General features: G+C 39.4%; 1 protein-coding gene across 3 annotated transcripts in view; it reads right to left on the reverse strand.

The window, feature by feature from the left end:
• The window catches only part of SH3D19 (SH3 domain containing 19), an 81,879-nt gene that overhangs the window by 53,636 nt on the left and 10,687 nt on the right, over positions 1-17,556 (reverse strand). For all 3 annotated transcript variants that reach the window (XM_041480106.1, XM_041480107.1, XM_041480108.1), the window contains exon 2: positions 10,067-10,106. In XM_041480106.1, coding sequence (XP_041336040.1) covers positions 10,067-10,106 — 40 coding nt within the window. The remainder of the gene's footprint in view (positions 1-10,066; positions 10,107-17,556) is intronic.

Below are 17,556 nucleotides of genomic sequence, written 5' to 3' on the forward strand. Positions count from 1 at the left end.
ATCCCTGCAATGTGCTCTAGCATTACCCTGCTTGAGCAGGGTCCTTCACCTGGGTCACAACAACCCCAGGCACTGCTACAGGCTGAGGGAAGAATGGTTGGAAAACTGCCTGGTGGAAAAGGGCCTGGGGATGCTGTTGATAATGTTTGAACATGAGCCAGAACGCATTCAGGTGGCCTTCCAGGCCTGTCTCAGAAACAGTGTGGCCAGCGGGACCAGCACAGTGACTGTCGCTATGTACTCAGCCCTACTGAGGCCAAACCTTGAATTCTGGATTTAGTTTTGGGTCCCTCGCTACCAGATGGACACTGAGGTGCTGTGAGTGTCCAAAGAAGGGCAACAAAACTGGTGAAGGGTCTGGAGCACAAATCTTGTAACAAGCAGCTGAGGGTGTTGGAGGTGTTTATCCTGGAGAAAAGAGGCTCATGCAAGACCTTATTGCTCTCTATGACCACATGAAAATAGGTTATATCAAGGTGAGGGGGTCTCTCTCTTCCGCCAAATAACAAGGAAAAGGACAAGAGGAAATTGCTTCAAGTTGCACCAGAGAACTGTGTTGTCATTTCAGATCGGTCTTTGGTGAAAAAAATAAATGCTGTTATTAACAGAAAGCATTTCTAGTCAGTTCACACTGTAAAAAGTTCATTTAACAGAACTCATTTCCTTGTCAACAACCTTAGAAGGAAGAAGACAGATTGAATAGTAAAGCAAATAATCTTTTGTCCTATACACCAGTAAGGTGTGGTGAGAAAGCCTCTCCTGCAGCTGTCATTAATGTACCTGTCCCATCATATTGTTCTCTTTCCTCCTAGTTGTTCAACCTTCACCTGTCAGGAGCACTACATGGTTTTAGCTATTCATGGACCTATTATTTTAGAAGGGGCTGTGGAAAAAAGGCAATGAAACAACACAGTGGTTTTAAAAACAGCTGTCCAAAGAAACTGTGAAACTTCCTGACCTGGCCCAATCACAAAACACTGTCAGGATTGTTTGAACTAATACTGTATTCATGGAATCATAAAATCATCAAGGTTGGAAGAGACCTTTAAGATCACCAAGTTCAACTGACGACCGAGCACTACCACTGTAACCCCTGAACCACTAAACCATTAAATTGTATCATCCAGCACCAGATCCAGATGTCTCTTGACCACCTCCAGAGAGGGTGACTCCATGACCTCCCTGAACAACCTATTCCAATGCCTAACTGCCATAACAGTGATTTTTTTTAATAATATCTAATCTCAATTTCCCCTGTCTCAACTTAAGGCCATTTCCTCTAGTCCTCTCACTTCTCCAACCTCCTTTCAGGTTCTAATACTAGATACCAGATACTGGTGTGAGGGGATGGAGAAGCAGAAATCGAATGACATGAAATAGAAGAATTATAAGAGTAAAACCAAAGCTGTTTCTTTTTACTACGCATTTATTCCAAGCAGAAGTATTGCCTAATAAAAACGTGATATCACTGAGGTAGTTCTTTTGCTTCAACCAGATTATTATGCTGTAGATCAAAAGAGAGATTTAACACAGTAATTACTGCTTGTGGTTGAAACACCCTGATTAGATTTGGACCTTCTCTTTAATTAGAAGCCAGCCTTTGCCTCAAGCCTCAGGAGATGGCAATGTCCACCACAGTCAGACGACAAGCCTCTTGTAACGATGTTCCCAAGATTAAGATGCAGCTATGCATACTTATAAAGACCATAGTTCTATGAATGCTTTCCATATTTAGGGTTGCATGGTCTAACTACAGTCCTCTGCAGCAGGGGACCTTCCTGGAGCATGACACCTGCTGGCAACCTGCCCTGCCTGTAAGCCTCCAAGGGAACAGGCAACATGATGCTTTGTATCACTGGATCTTAGTTCTCTTCTTAAAAATGAAGCAGCTGGAACAGATGAAAAAGCAGCTCATCCTTGTCTACAGTAGGGGCTAATACTAGCACAGTTGAGCCTGTGATTTGTCACAGATGGCCAAAACTAGGACAAACGCAGTATGCAAACATGGCTTAAATTCAAACGGTGGTGTCTGCACTAAGCAAAATATCACTTTTGAACAGAGAAATTTTGTAGAAAAATCAGAAATGCAATCTCACAAGCAAAAGGATCAGAGTCAAAAGTACAGCTGTGCAAACTGCCTATTATACTGTACATTATACTAAAATACATTTAAGAGGAAGAAATTATCAATGTGACAGGCCTCACTAGGAATACTTTACCGCCATGATGTAGTAAGAATGCAACTGTAACATGCTTTAAAGGAGTACTTGATCAATCATTTCAATGTTCAACCTGCCAAATCAGACGCTGGTACTTAAGGTAACTGATTCCCTACACTAGAATAAAGAACAAAGATACTAAAGAAATAACTTACAATGAAATTACAAAGTAGGTGAGCAGTACATTAAAAGAGAACAAAAAAAAAAGAACGAAATAACAATCTCTTTTGTGCACATCAGAGTAAGAGGCCATAGAAACGAATACAATATAACTGCAAACTGAGCTCTCCCACTCAAATTCCAGAGGCAAAAGAAAATCTAGATACTGAGCCTAGACAGAAACCTACATAAATCTTTAGGGAAATAAACGAAAGCTCCAACACTCTTAAAATATCAACATGAAATTCTTTCAGAGACAATCTCATGATTACTACCTCTGTGTTGTAAGTTTACAGCCTGCTGACTCTGCCTCCTCAGCCCTGACACATATCATATAGGCTTCTCTTAGCAGCTCCTCCTCATTTTCTGTTTTCTTTGAGAATATTATAAATACGTTTGGAAAGAATTCTCTCCCAGCCCTCCCTCCCAACTACCACATAAACTTCATCTGCTGTTCATCGCTGAAATGTCTTGGGGAGGGAAAAATTATAAAGAAGCAAAATTATAACCATGACTGATTAATTTGGCTTTAAAAATGTGCACTTGTGTTCTTCCTGAAACTACCTTTCTTAGAAATAATGTCTATCATGGTTGTTCATGCCCCAGATAATTCTCCTAATACACAAGGAGTGTGGCCATGTGTCTGGATGGTCCTCTGCACTTTCTGTAGAAGTCTATTCTGAAAGATGATGGAATGGTGAAACTTGCTCATGTACACAAGATGCCCAAAGAAGCAGTGAGATTCCTTCAGCAAAGACAGAGGGTGAGCCTTTTTCTCTTTATTCTTTCAACAACCATCTCATTTGCAGCGTTATTTTCCATTATGAATTAGAATAAGCACTGGAGAGCAGCCCAGACAACGGAAAGAGTTGTTCAGGGCACCAGAGCAAACAGTCCTTCAGAATTCCCTTTGCAGAAACCAGGAACAGAGCACTCTTTTTATTAAAACAAATCCCTCTTCTCTGTTTAGGAATAAGGGATCTAGGAGGCTGGCTAGGATACACCCTTCACAATAACTCTTTACTGCTTGCTATCTGTGAGATGAATAGGCAAAAATCCCCAACACAACAGTGATAAATTGCCAACATTAAAACAAACACCCCCAGGAACAGGCTCTAGATACTCTTGTGATCCCTAACTGCCAGAAACTATGCTGAATCCATTTGCCATTTATTCCTCAGCTCTACCTGTGATTCTTTTTTTCCTCATTTACAGATAAGTATAAACTGAGCAGAGTAAAATTAACATTGCAAATTAAAAATTAAGCATAATGATTTATTGTGGCAAAGAAGCTACCAAAAAAACAAGCTGCACAGAATTGCTCCAGCCTATTCTACTCCCAGAAGCAACAGCTCCAAGGTGAAAGCACGTGCTGATGAGAAACATGTGATAAACAAAACAAAGACACGTAAGTAGATTCCAATCTCAAATTGCACCAGTTTAGATCTATATTTAACGTGTGGGACTGCACTGAGTGAGTGAGTCCAAAATTTATCTCTAAGACTGAAAATAAAGGAGTCACATGAGCCTACTTTTAAGATAACAAGAAAAGTCACAACTCAGAGCCCCTGTTTCCAGTTCTGCCATTGACTGATTGTGGAACTTGCAAAAAATCACTCTGCCCCCCTACACTGAACCTGCTTAATCTGCAGAGACACAGCTATTTTTTTTCCCCTGGAAACCAGCCTTGTGATCCAACTAACCACATGAGCACTGACAGCAACCCAAAGGAGAGAATGAGACCTTTCCTTCTTGGAGCAACACAGGCTTAGCTCAGCTCAGGGCAATTGTGAAACTGCAACCCAAGGATCTGGAAAGGAGACTAGATACGTTTTAGAACTACCCCAACTTCTGACCTACTGGGAGGGTACAAAAGCAGGACATTTCTATTTTCACAGCCTAAAAGCATGCCTAGAGCAAGAGTAACGTGATACTCCCTAGCCTTAAAACTTGCAAAAGCTAAATGTAATGAATAAAAATATCACAGTGAAATATCCCACAACATTCATTCTTTCTTCTGCACACAACCCTTCCCATTCAGATGGAGTGCCAGCAAGGTTCAAAGTCTCAAACTTTAGATGTGTATTACAGTCTGTTATACTGGCTGGATGGGCAAAAGCCTGAAATTTTCTTGTGTAAAACAGAAGCATTGACAAGGCTGTCCAGACATTACCAGTAGACAACACAAGGGTTTTAAACAACAGTGATGAAAAGCTGTACTTCAGGATGTTTGTGTGAATTAATTCGGTCCTTTGGGACATGAAGTAGTCCAGTGTTTAGACTGTTTCTTTTACTAGTGTTTCCCACAGCACTATCATTTGGAAATAAAGTTAGTAAATGACAGACAAGCAGCCTCACAGTGGGCTGAAAGTATGTAGGCTCAACCTCTTATTCCTGGGAGATTTTCAAATCTTGGTTATAAAAAAACCATCACAGGGCTGATCTAGCATCAGCATCTTCCCACTATGAGCACCATGCTTGATTATGTGACCTGCCTGACCTTCCCACCATTCTGTGATTTCTCAATACAGAAGCAGCAGAAGTCTCTCCACACTGTCCCTTTGACTAAGACAGAGCATTCACCAACAATATAAAGTTTAACAAAGACAACTGCCAGATTCTATACCTCAGACAGGGCAACCTTGAATGTACATACAGACAGGGGAATGAGAGGCTGGAGCAGCGCTGCAGAAAGGGAGCTGGGGGCCCTGGTCCGTGGCACTGAATGTGAGTCACTGAGCCCTGGCAGCCAGCAGGGCCAGCCCTGTCCTGGGGGACAGCAGGCACAGCCAGGCGAGGGAGGGGATTGTCCTGCTCTGCTCTGCTCTGGGGCAGCCTCACCTCCACTGCTGGGGCAGCTCTGGGTGCTCCAACAAAAGAGAGACACTGAGCTGTCAGAGAGAGTCCAGAGGAGCAACAAGGACGGCAAAGGGCCTTGAGGGGAAGCGTGTGAGGAGTGGCTGAGGTCACTTGGTCTGTTCAGCCTGGAGCAGAGCAGAGGGGAAACATCACTGCAGTTACAGCTCCCTGCTGAGGGCAGGAGGAGGGACAGACACTGATCTCTCTGTGGTGACGCTGATAGGACCTGAGGGAATGGCATGAAGCTCTGGTCAGGGGCCGTTTAAGTTGGATATCAGGAAAAGGTTGTTCACCCGGAGGGTGGCTGGGCACTGGAACAGCTCCCAGGGGAAGCGGTCACAGCTCCAAGCCTGACAGAGTTCAAGAATCATCTGGACAATGCTCTTAGGCCAATGGTACGACTCTTGGGGATGGTTCTGTCCAGGGCCAGGAGTTAAATTTCAATGACCCTTGTGAGTACTTTCCAACTCAGGATATGCTGTGATCCAGTGAAACTATTAAATGACTGACTGTAATGGCTACAACATAGAAAAACCTGTTACTGTCTGTTTTCTCAAGACCTCAAAAGCATACTAATTTGCAAAACCACCTCATTTTAACTATAAAGAGGGGACAGTTCCACCACATTCTCAAGCCAATGCTTTAGGATTCCCTTCATTCCCTGTTAAAAGCTTAAGATCTTCATTAAAGGGTGTCTTTGCAGGTTTCACAGATGATCTGGGAAGACACATTTTTAAGATATAGTCCCACTGTTACTGTAGTATTTCTTAAACACAGTTCCAAAAAATCAGCATTATATAGCAGAGGAAATAGAAATGCAGAGAAGCTTTCACTGATGGAATTCTGCTACATTTAAAAAAACCCCAAACAACTAAACCCAAAGTCAGATACAAAATACCATTCATAAAAACGATCACTTGATTTAGCAGAGCTTCACTAAAGGGATCAGTAGCCCCTCTGATCAGCCACTACAAGTGCTTGTTTATAATGGAACAAAAGACGACTTTTGTCTATTTGTATTGTTGACTTGATGCATTTTAAATAAAAAAGCTCAATTTACTGCAATCAAATGAAGGCAACCAGCTGTAAAAGAACTTAAACACATTATAGTCACCAGGCAGACTACATGCAGTAAAACCTAGGATCTATTTCTAGAAATGAACTAATTATTTTCATCTCCCTCCCCATTTTTCACAGTAGACACTGATATTTCTGACTTGACTTCAAGTGATTGATACTCTACTAAATCTCTCAGTAAATTGCTGCAGTTCTTAGCTACCTTCATCTGCTCATCTCCAAGGTCAAGGCAACTACAATGAATTATACCAAATTATAGGAATGTGTTTCAGGATTTTTTGATCCATAATCCTTAACCAAAAGAAGAAGAAAAATCCAGTTCCTTCTACAAGCTTTATTCATGTTCAGGGATTAACTGCAAATATGTAGATGCCTCAAATCTTCTATTACTATCATATAATTTTCAGTTTGAAAACATTTAGAGGAATAAAGACCTATTTCTTTTGACCTAATTGACCTGTGTTAAAGCAGTGCATGACCTGAAGCTATCAGAGACAACAGTACAAGCATGACCTGACAGTAAAATCAAGAATTATAATTACAGACCACTGTTACCAGTAGAGGTATATTTTCATACTGTCTGAAATGTAACAATTGAAGGGTGGCTATTAGGTCATGAAACGAAATGTCTCTTTATTAAAATTTAAGATAGCAATAGGTATTATCTGGATTCAGTGAACATTTGTTTGATCTTACTAATGTGCTATATTTAACAAAAAAATCAGTGCAGAGCAGTACACGAAACAGATACACAGGCCCTGTTCTGCTACTCCTTGCTTTATCTAAACTCTCCTGAGTGTCAGATGGTTGCTAATCACCAAAAGAGGCAGAAGATAATGCAATAATTTTGCAAAGGTTACCTGCTTCCCTCCCTTTATATTACTGGCCATTTATATACTGTTCCACCTAGAACAGGTTTTTAAATGTCTTTCACTGCAAAATAATTATGTCCAAAGATATGTTTTAAAACTGATCCTGTCTCACTGTATATAAACTCTTCATCCCTAATACTGTAAAGACTCAAGCATAAGCTTCAAATACATCTAGAAATACATAGGCAGAGACATATATAAGAACAGGAGACTGGAAAGGGCAAGCTTTAGAACCTTTAAATCACCAGAAATATTGTTATGTGACATTTTTGTTAAGATGATCATGTTCCAGACCACCACCTAACCTTACAATGCATGAGGAAGAGTTGGTGGTGGATATCTGGGCCTTTGTTTGGTCACTTCTTATCCCAGTGTTCCACATTTGTACTTAGACTTTACAGACTTCTGGGCAAGATCTCATCAGAGTTTTGCTTGAAACAATAAACTACTTCTCTGGATCTCTCTTGGAAACATTTACATCTGCTATTTCATCTTAAGTTCTTAACCTTTCTTAAGGCTCACTGCTTATTCCTTCACCTTGTCAACAGGTCTACCCACATTCAATATTTCATAGTAATTCTAGTGCAGAAACTCTTGTTTCCAGACCTTCAGTTCAAGACCTGCAGTGTCATTTTTGTTCCACTTGAGACCATGAGAGGGGTACTATCTTGTTTGTTTAAGCTATGCATCCCTCAACATGCAGTTGAAGGAATAAGTAGCCAAGATGCCTCTGAACCACTGTACTTTCTTCTTCCCTTGTCATGAACTCGTCCCAGAGAGGACAGTGTCCAAAGTGCAGTAGCTCATCATAAAATGGAATAAAACTGTCCCCAGTAACATTCAAACAGCTTGGAAATGCTGCCTATGTTACAAGAGAAGAGTGCTTTGCACTTCAGTTTTAGCTGTGCATACTTCACAATTTAGTTTTCCCTCAGGTCTTCTATCAAGGGGCTCTGGCCCCGATGCAACTGCAGCTCTTTTCCAGGGCATGATATGGCCGGACTTGGGATAAGAATCTCACCCAGCAATTTGTCTCACCACAGAATAATGCTTCTAATTATGATGAGACATGAACCACTGAGTGTAGCAATATCAATTAGCAGAGTACATCATTTAAGTAAGGCAGGCTGCTCCTGCTCCAGTCTACAAACAGCAGTGAGACGTGCACAAAACAACACTACCCTTTAAATGGTGGCTTTTCTTCCTCGCAGCTCATGACACAATCTCCAGTGAGACTGAGAAGGGGGTAGAAGATACACAGATATGGTCAGAAAGCACATGCACTACCGACAGGAATGAAAGACTACTGAAAGCTGCATTTCTCTCAACATTATGACCAATCTACATTATACTGTTAATTACTCTCTGCTTTCCACATGAGAATTTGGAGATGGCAGTCCAGGCAACTTAGGGCAGTGTTTTATTCCAAGGCTGGTTCACATTTGACTTTTCAATTTCATGGAAAAAAATTCCAAGTTTTACTTTGCTTTTGGTCCAAATTCAAACTAGCAAAACACACTCCAGAGCAAAAACATACTGGTGAGAATGACTAGGGAGAAGAAAGGGGAAGAGATTGAAGCTATTTCAACCTTAAACTAAACATTTTGATAAAATAAGGTTTCCTTTGGATAATGATTTGTATTTGTTTGACATTATTGTAATATGACATGATCTAATGAAAGTTCTAACATTTGGACTGTAACTACAAAATTTTAAGAGAAGAAAAAAGTTCAGTATTTTTAAGTATTAAAGGAAATCAGCACATGCAGTGATTGAGCTTTTAAGCAGATAAAAGTATTCAAAGACAAAGGCAATACCCCCCTGCAACTTAAACACACTGCTGGAATAAGCTACAGGGCTGTAGCAGATGGGGGAGGGAAGGGAAAAACATCCTCTCCCATCACATCACACAACAGATACAACACATCAAGTGTGCTGTAGGAAAATGCTACACTCTTCTTCCAGCGATAAATCCTAGCCCACTGTACTGTAAAAATGTACCAAAAAGGAAAGAAAATGTAGACTGTAAAAATCAAATTAAAAAGTCAGGTCATGTCAAAAGCCTGGACGCCAGGAGAATATTTTGGAAAGACTTTTCACAAAGGAATGGGAGAGCCAGGGTTCGCTGGTCTGCTCTATCACTTTGGTTCATTAAAATTCCACTATCAACCACATGACATGGACAAAATCCTATTTCCCAGTAGAGAACTGAAAGACAGTTTGAAAATGAGGCAATAGGGAAAGAGATTATTTAAAAATCAGAGGATAAGAAGCATTACAGAATATTCATAAGCTTAAGGGAAAATATGGCCTTGCAAATCAATAGCCTAGAAGTTCATGACAAGTCCTGAAGGAAATTCTAAATAAACACAATGTGTTGGTGTCTGTGTGCATGGGCTTTGTTTAAAACACTTTCGTTCTTGTGAAACCTTGGGTATGATGGGATCAGAGTTAATGGAATAAATAATAAAGTGTTGCTATTTTTGACTGAACCAAGAATTATTTCCCTTGCTATAGAAGCAAAAAGTTCAAAGTAGTAAAAGACATGAGGGGCTTCTTGTTTTAAACCATGGTTTTACCAAACAATCCTGTGCATGACACATAAACAAGCATTTAGAGTTTCAGTGTGCACAATCACAATGTAGCAAGTCCTATTAATTTCTTAAAAAAACCCCAACCTTTGCCCATAAAGAATATAAAACAATTATATTTAACACAAACTTATTTTGGTATTACATTACTGTTACCAAAACAGAGAAGTAGAAGAATGACATTTTTATATTTCTGGCCAATTTCCTAGTTCACCCAATAAAAGGAAAAAATTAGGATTAAAAAAAAAAAAAGAGAAGGGAAGAATAAATAGAGAAATACAGTTCTTACCCTGAAGAGCGGCAGTCTGGTTTATTTCTTTCTGAGCGATCTGTGAGAAAGGAGGCATAACATCAGCACAGAAGTTGGATGTTCTTTAGCAATACTAGTACAGAAGTCTTAAGAGAACTGTGAAACCATATGACTAGCAAAACCAAAAGCTGATTCTGTTCTAAAACTGTTTTCCCACACTGGACTAGACTGCCTAAGACCAAGTAAAATTACTGCAAGTTTAACATTTGTTACAATTCCTCCACTCAAAACACAGTGTATTTAATGTTTTGTATTAATGCTTTGGAAGCTTCTCCTCCCTTCAGCTGAAATGAATAGTGCTTTAGTTCAGGATAAAAATAAGGGAGAGGGAAGAGGAAAAAAGAAAAACCACAGATTACTCAGCGCAAAAAAATCATTCCATGAATCATGGCTGGCAGAGTTCCCTGACAGGATGGGAGAAAAATCAGCAGTTGGTCGCAGCAACATCTGCAAATACACGGAATCCAGTGCAACCCCACCATTAACTCTTCAGCTTCTGGGAGTTCCAAATACTGAATTTTCCTGTGGTTTTTAGAAAGGGTTTTGTTTATCCTGTAAGTATTTCAAGTAGCTTATCTGGACTAATGAGATTGACCCATAAAAATCTACACATAAAGCTCCAGTATGCACCAAAAGTATAAAATATTTCTCTCAAGAGTTATGATTATTGTACAAGCATTATAAAATAACTGCCTGCTATGATATTAGAATTCATGTATTGTCATTTATATTTTAAGTCCAGAATATATTTTACTGCATGACTTTTGAACTGAAAAGCTGAGATTGTGGTCCACCTAAAATGCATATATTCTAAAATTAGAGGAGGGGTTTAAAATTTTAATGCAGAAAGATCCACTATACAAGCAGAAGTTAATTCCTACAGCTGCACATAATCTCCGCTGACCATGGTGATTTTGCTTCTCATTTGATCTCTGTGTATTTTAAACAGAAAGCTATTTTTCGTGCGTTAATAAACACTTTACTGAAAAGCTTGTCTATACAGAAGAGTCTTCCTAAAAAAAATTTCATGCTCACAGATTGTATTTTCAATCTTAAAGCTCTGCATTTGAAATAAAATTTGCTCTGTTAACAGTACATATTTGTTTGTGAAGTTTTATTTCCTGTGTAAAAGAAATATTTTCCTCTCCAAGCTTTATGTGTTCATTTGATTAAGCCTTCATTACAGTGGTAAAAAAATTATCTCATGTCAACAGTGCTTAAAAGTATGTAATGCTTTTTCCATCCATAGGTGCTCCTACTGAGCTGTCATAGCCACACAGTTATAATTTATTGTCTTCCTGACTCACAGCGATCTCCATTTCATCACACTGTGTGCAACTCTGCTAGCAGAAGCAGCATGGTATAGCTCTGGAATAGCTCAAACCAAAGCTGCAGCAGCAGCCCTTCAAACACACTCGTTCCATCCTTACCGTGGAACCTCCTTACCTGGGAGCACTGAACAAAATGAGACCGGACTTCCTACTGAAATCTGCTTGCCATCTGTTGCTTGCTAAAAGTGTCTCCTGCTCTGTAAGCAGCCAGTCTAACAGTATTCAGACACAGTCCCCCCACTGAAACAATCGTGTGAATGAACCAGTGCAAAGGAAGGAACCGAGTCGGAGCACATGTAAGCAGTGTCTGGGAGCTCTCCCACACAGCCATGGCCAGTCAGCAGATCCACCACAGCCTGCCCACACTGCTGCAACCTGCTCATTCAGGAAATCAATGTGATTCCCTTTTCTCTTTTATTTTCACTCCTGTTTCAGCATTTCAGTACTACATTTGGTTTTGCACATTTTATTTTCTGATAAACTTAGTGAGAGCATATCACCTACATGCATATTGATCTTCTTGAAAAGAAGAAATTGTAATCCTACAAGCAAAGAGCCGACATTTTAAAATGGAACTAAAACCTCCACCTCATTAAGTTTGCTGTGACCTTAGCCTTTTAAATTTGTTTTAGTTTCAAGCATAATGAGAGACTCAAAGAGCTCAATCTTTCAGTTATGTGCTTGGGATCAATTAGGTGGTGAAGTCACTGCACCAGGAGGTGTTTAAGGAATGACTGGACATGGCACTTGGTGCCATGGTCTGACTGACAAGGTGGTGAGCTCAAAGGCTGGACTCAATCTCAGAAGTCTTTTCCAACCTAATTGATTTACAATTTAGGTTGTAAATTTTGCAATTCTAAATGGCGTTTTGGCATTAGGTACAAGCATCACTTCAAATAATGACACACCTCTACAAACACTAGAATATGAAAGCCTAGAAAAAACAGGCAATTTTTTTTTAATATACACACACACGCAGATCTTACCTCTCCATTCTGTAGGCAAATCCTTGACTTGAAAAAAGCTGAGTCTCAAAAGTGCATGCTCACAACTGATTCTCTTTTCTCTATATATGCTACCTCAACAGCAGAGAGACGCCTTCGTAATCTTTTCTAACAGAAATCAGCAAGAAGACTGTATAGTTACAAATATTTGAAAATTAAATCCTGCACTACAGATTTTCCTCTATATCAAAGATATAAATTACCGTAAAACATTACAAGACATTATGTCCTTCTAGCAGAAAACTGTATATTCTTCAATTCTAAACTCTGGAAGCCAAGACTGTGTGTCAGATCAGAGCAAACACTGAATGCTGCTGGACTAGCATTTACAATGAACAAACAAGTCTGTCTGCACTCTGGCATAGGAAATGCACAGGAAAAAATGCCATTTTTAGTGACAGATACTACCTTCCAGACACAAGACACCAGTACTGTCCTCCCTATCCTTCTGTTGCCAAAAGTAATAAAATTCTTCATTGTGTACATAGCTGTAGTAAAATATGCTAGGAATTTACAAGCAGCTAGTACTCACAAGCTACAGAACTGGATTGTATGATCCTAAGTTTATTTTAGTTAATGAAGTCCTTTCTGCCTGTCCTCCAATCCACAATTTGCATAGCCAGAGATCTGCAGTCTCTCAATCTGTAAGAACTGATCATGCTCCAACCTCCTGCTGACTGTACTTGAGATTTTCTCCACTTCATACTCACACCTACTATTTACAAAATCTTTGTTGCCCTCATAATATTATGGCCATACAAGAGAAATATATTAGCCTTGTTCAGAAGCAGGATATAGTGCAAGAAGCCAATTAGCTAGCAGGTGGAGCAGACAAGGTGGAAGAAGTCAGGGTCTCCTGGCTGAAGTTGGGAAGACTGTTGCCGAGTTCTAAGCAGAGCAGAAGAATCAAGGAAAACATTAAGGCATAAAAATCGACTATTCATATCACAAAATCACAAAAAAATCTACTCTTCATACCACAAAAATTTTCTTTACAAAATCATTCTCTGGGTATTTCAGCAGCAGCATGGACACCTTATGCCTTTTTTCAACATGCAAAGGCTGAGTGACAGACAGAAATGCCATGTTCCAGTTGCTTTCAGAAGAAAAGGTGATTCTCTTACACTCCAAGTTTGGGAAAATCAGCTTCTTTTGTTGTTTGCTTTTAATATGACAGAAAAGTTTTTCTTCAAGAAAAACGTAAATATAATCATTGGGAGAAAAATAACAGGGTCAACATCATTTCAGTTGCTCCAAAAACCCGAAATAGCCTAAGTTTTTGCCAAAAAAGACCACCAATGCAGAAAACAGTATCTTTTAAGGCAATCACTCTTGCTTCTGGAAGACAAGCAAAGAAAAGGAAAAAGGGAACTCACACTCAGTAGAGCCATTATTTTCCTCTGTTTATTTTGCAAGCTTCTTCAAAGCATCTTGTTGCTAAGAGTGACTTCAACTGAAAAGTTTGCTCTCACTAGAAAAAAATTCAAGTATAAACACAAAATGTTGTTGAGAAATGAGTGGGAAGTTAAGTTAACACACATTCTGCCACATGAAAACGCAAAGCTGCTGGGGAACCTCCAATGCAATTACCTCCCGAGGCTGGTAACTTCCCACTTTTAACCCCATTCCACAGCTTGATCTCTTAAAAGCTGAAGGAGAAAAGGGGGCACATACCCATTTCTGGGAATTACTGTATCATAGTTTAACTATGCCTGTTGAATTTGACCAGTCAGCAAAAGAGGCAGGACACTAACACTCTTCTGGAAGACACAGAGCAACCAGCAGTCTCCATCCCAGCAGTTTTTAGCCCTCAATGGCCCAGCAGTGGTTTCACAAGGAAAGCAAGCACTACACGCTACTGTAACAATGGCAAACCTCCAGACAAACCAAGCAATGGAAACCATGGGCTTTTAAGCAGCGCTGGCACCACCAAAATATAGAGAGAAGTGATGTTTTCAGGATAAGAAAATTATTGGAAGAGGCTGTACAACTTTCATCCTGATGATGCATCTGAATGCATCAATCCCCAATGAGCTTTGAAGGCTGTCAGGCCTTAACAAAGCCAGACACTAAGACCAATACAGCAGCTTTACAAGGCATCGTGCAGAAATGTGATGCCACTATTTCAGTCATGTACATCTAGACCAGGTGACCATAGCTAAATGGTGCACTGGTCCCTGCCAGACAACTGAGTCAAAACCCCCGAATTTTCATTTCCAATTGCCAGTGAGAGGGGGCCCTCTCTCAAAGGAATCACACATTTTCTGGGAAGAAGACCTGCATTTGTGCAGGATTTTCAATGCTAGTTGCTTTATTTGCACTGAAACAAGCAGTAACTGCCACTGATACTGCCACCTTTTTGCCTCTGTTTCTTAAGGCATATTGTGGCTCAAAGCCACTTTTCCTTCTTTTCAGCACTTCCCACAGGTAAGGAATCAGAACAACGCAAATTGATTCCACTGTGTAGAATCTACTATAAATTTTGGTCAATTTTGTTAGGAACTGTCATACTGCAAAACCCCTAAGACAGAACATTTGTTTGTGTATTTTAATATTTTAACAGCAGAGTCCCTTATCAGTTGTTTAAAAGGCAGAAGACTCAAGCACAGATTAATGAGAGGCTTGGAAGAAACTTTTAATATTTACTTTACGTATAGCTTTCCCTTTACTGCAAAAGGCCACAAAAATCAGGACATGCTCAGAGTTTTTAACTGTAAAGGCAGACAGTTTTTATACTTAATTTAAATTCTACAGAATGCTCTTGACTTCCAGAGCAGTACTGCCAGGAAGAAAACAATATTATAACATCCCCCACAATGAAATTATAGTAGTCTGTCAGTTTTAGTGCTAAACAGTAAGTGAGTCTGTAAGCACAAAGCATTCCTGCAGTTTTTTATACTTGGAGTAATGCTTTTTTCCCCCCACTCTTAAACACAACTGATAGATGGCTGGGGATGGACCCCAACACACAGCTGAGAACACAATGAACCTCTGCAGTCGAGTATTTAATTTTGAAACCTACTGGCCACCATATAGCGTGTAATTATCCCAAGACTTTTAGTTATAGTATCTTTACCTTGCAAAAAAGGTTAAAAATAAACTATCATCATCTTTAAAGCCTTCAGTGCACTTTTAAGTGCACAGCATATAAGTGAAAAAGAATTTTACTGGACAGCAGAGGCCACATTTGCCAATGCTACATATGCTCTTGATTTGTTTTTGTGACTCTGAAGTTCCACCCCCTCATTCTTGCTCCTACATTTCTCCTGAACTGCAACAGCAAAAGTGTGTGTGCATCAGTGTGAACATATGTGCCAGCAAAAGAGGGGGCTGATGCAGAAAACAAAAGAGAAAGGAAACAGACTGTGTAAGCTCTCACCATTTCTCTAAAAGGTTCGTGCTGTAAGAACCTAGACTAAACTCAGCACTGAGAACTGGGCTTGTTCTTAAGCCATAAATGATAAACAAAGAATATAAACAATCAAATACACCCACTACATACATATGTTACCACATTTTTGCCTTCTACCACAGTTGTTTAAGAAGGAAATTTAGGACACAGCTCCTTGTAAAGCTTTTTTTTCAAAAAATTAGCAACTCCTGAAAGTACAAATCCCTGAATCTTCATAAAAGACACCACAGCTGATCAGTGCAATGTAATTCTTAGATTATGTACTTCAGGTGTAACTAGACACAGGTACCAGTACACCACCAGAATCACAGCGGGAGCTACTCTAGATGAGCCCTACTACTTAATTTTTTTATACTTTCATAAGGAAAGTATCAATTGACTCAACATTTTGATGAACAGAAGACTTATAACCACAAAATACATTTCTCTCTAGGCACTTCTGAAATGTTAAATCCACATTTCTGAAAAATAATACTCTGATGTTGCTAGCATTGCCATTAAAAGGAAATTATCTTTCAAGAGCACTGTACTACCTTTTTTTTCTTGAATCAGAGATTTAGCATGCCTGCAGAGATTCTGCATATTCCTCAGCTAGACCACAGAGCTCACTCAGTCCTACCTATGTCTGCCTGTCAAAGGGTGCTGATACACATACAAAAAATGCAATAGTTAGATGTGTGAATAAACTTGTCCTTCTGACACTGTATTAACAGACTATCTTATAAGCATTCATACACAATATGCAAGATCCAAATTTATTCCATTATTTTCCTCCTCAGGGGTTTGTCCTGCTTGAGAACCAGAATATCCAGCACCTAAAGCACCTCCAGCTTTGAACACCTCCGTGTAGGTTCATGCACATGTCACAACATACTGCTGAGGTGGCAAACCTCAACAACTAAAGTCCCCAGAGTAATCTTACAGATTAAGCACTTGGAAGCTAAGTCATATTCAATGTGGGCAAGACATGGATTCACAATAAAGTGCTGAATAGCAATTCAGAAGATATTCCTTCTTCTGAACATCAGGAAACTAACTTGGCTTTAAAACAAACAAGAAAATTTCCTTCTTGACTATTTAATCCTGTGAAGCCACTGACAGAATAAAGGTGACAGTGCTTTCAATTTAGGTATCAGACATGATAGTGAATGCAAGTAAGTGCATAGGTCTGCACTGTGGGAGGAATTTGGAGACTGGGGAGATGAAATGACACAGAGAGAAAGAAAATAATGTATGAAAAGAAAGGACTATAATACACTCAACCACAAAAAAAGCAGTATCTCTAAAAATAGAAGAAATGTACCAGGCAAATGGAAGTATTTATTTCTCTTAAGATACTGCTGAAATACTCAGTAGCTTGTTCTTGGAATATTTTATCGTCCTTTGTCACTATTTATGATTAAAGAATCCCCAAGCTGTTTACCCAGTTCATCTAAAGAGAACAGTCTTAAATATAACTGATTTTTTTACAATCCTAATTTCCTAGGGAAGTGCATTCAAAATCAGCTTATTAACAAAATATTTTCCCTCCAGGGACATTGGTAATTCTGCCCAACACAGAAATAAAAAAATTCTAGGAAACTGAATGTAACAATTGCTTCTCATGTGCACACGATTCTTCTGAAGTACCATAAAATGGATTATTCCCAAAAAGGACTCTTGCACTTTATCATCAAAGACTACAAGACCTAGACACATCATAAAAGGGATTAATGTGAAAGT

Source organism: Pyrgilauda ruficollis, unplaced genomic scaffold, assembly GCF_017590135.1.
Source record: "Pyrgilauda ruficollis isolate IOZ18807 unplaced genomic scaffold, ASM1759013v1 scaffold5, whole genome shotgun sequence".
NCBI classification, from domain to species: Eukaryota; Metazoa; Chordata; class Aves; order Passeriformes; family Passeridae; genus Pyrgilauda; species Pyrgilauda ruficollis.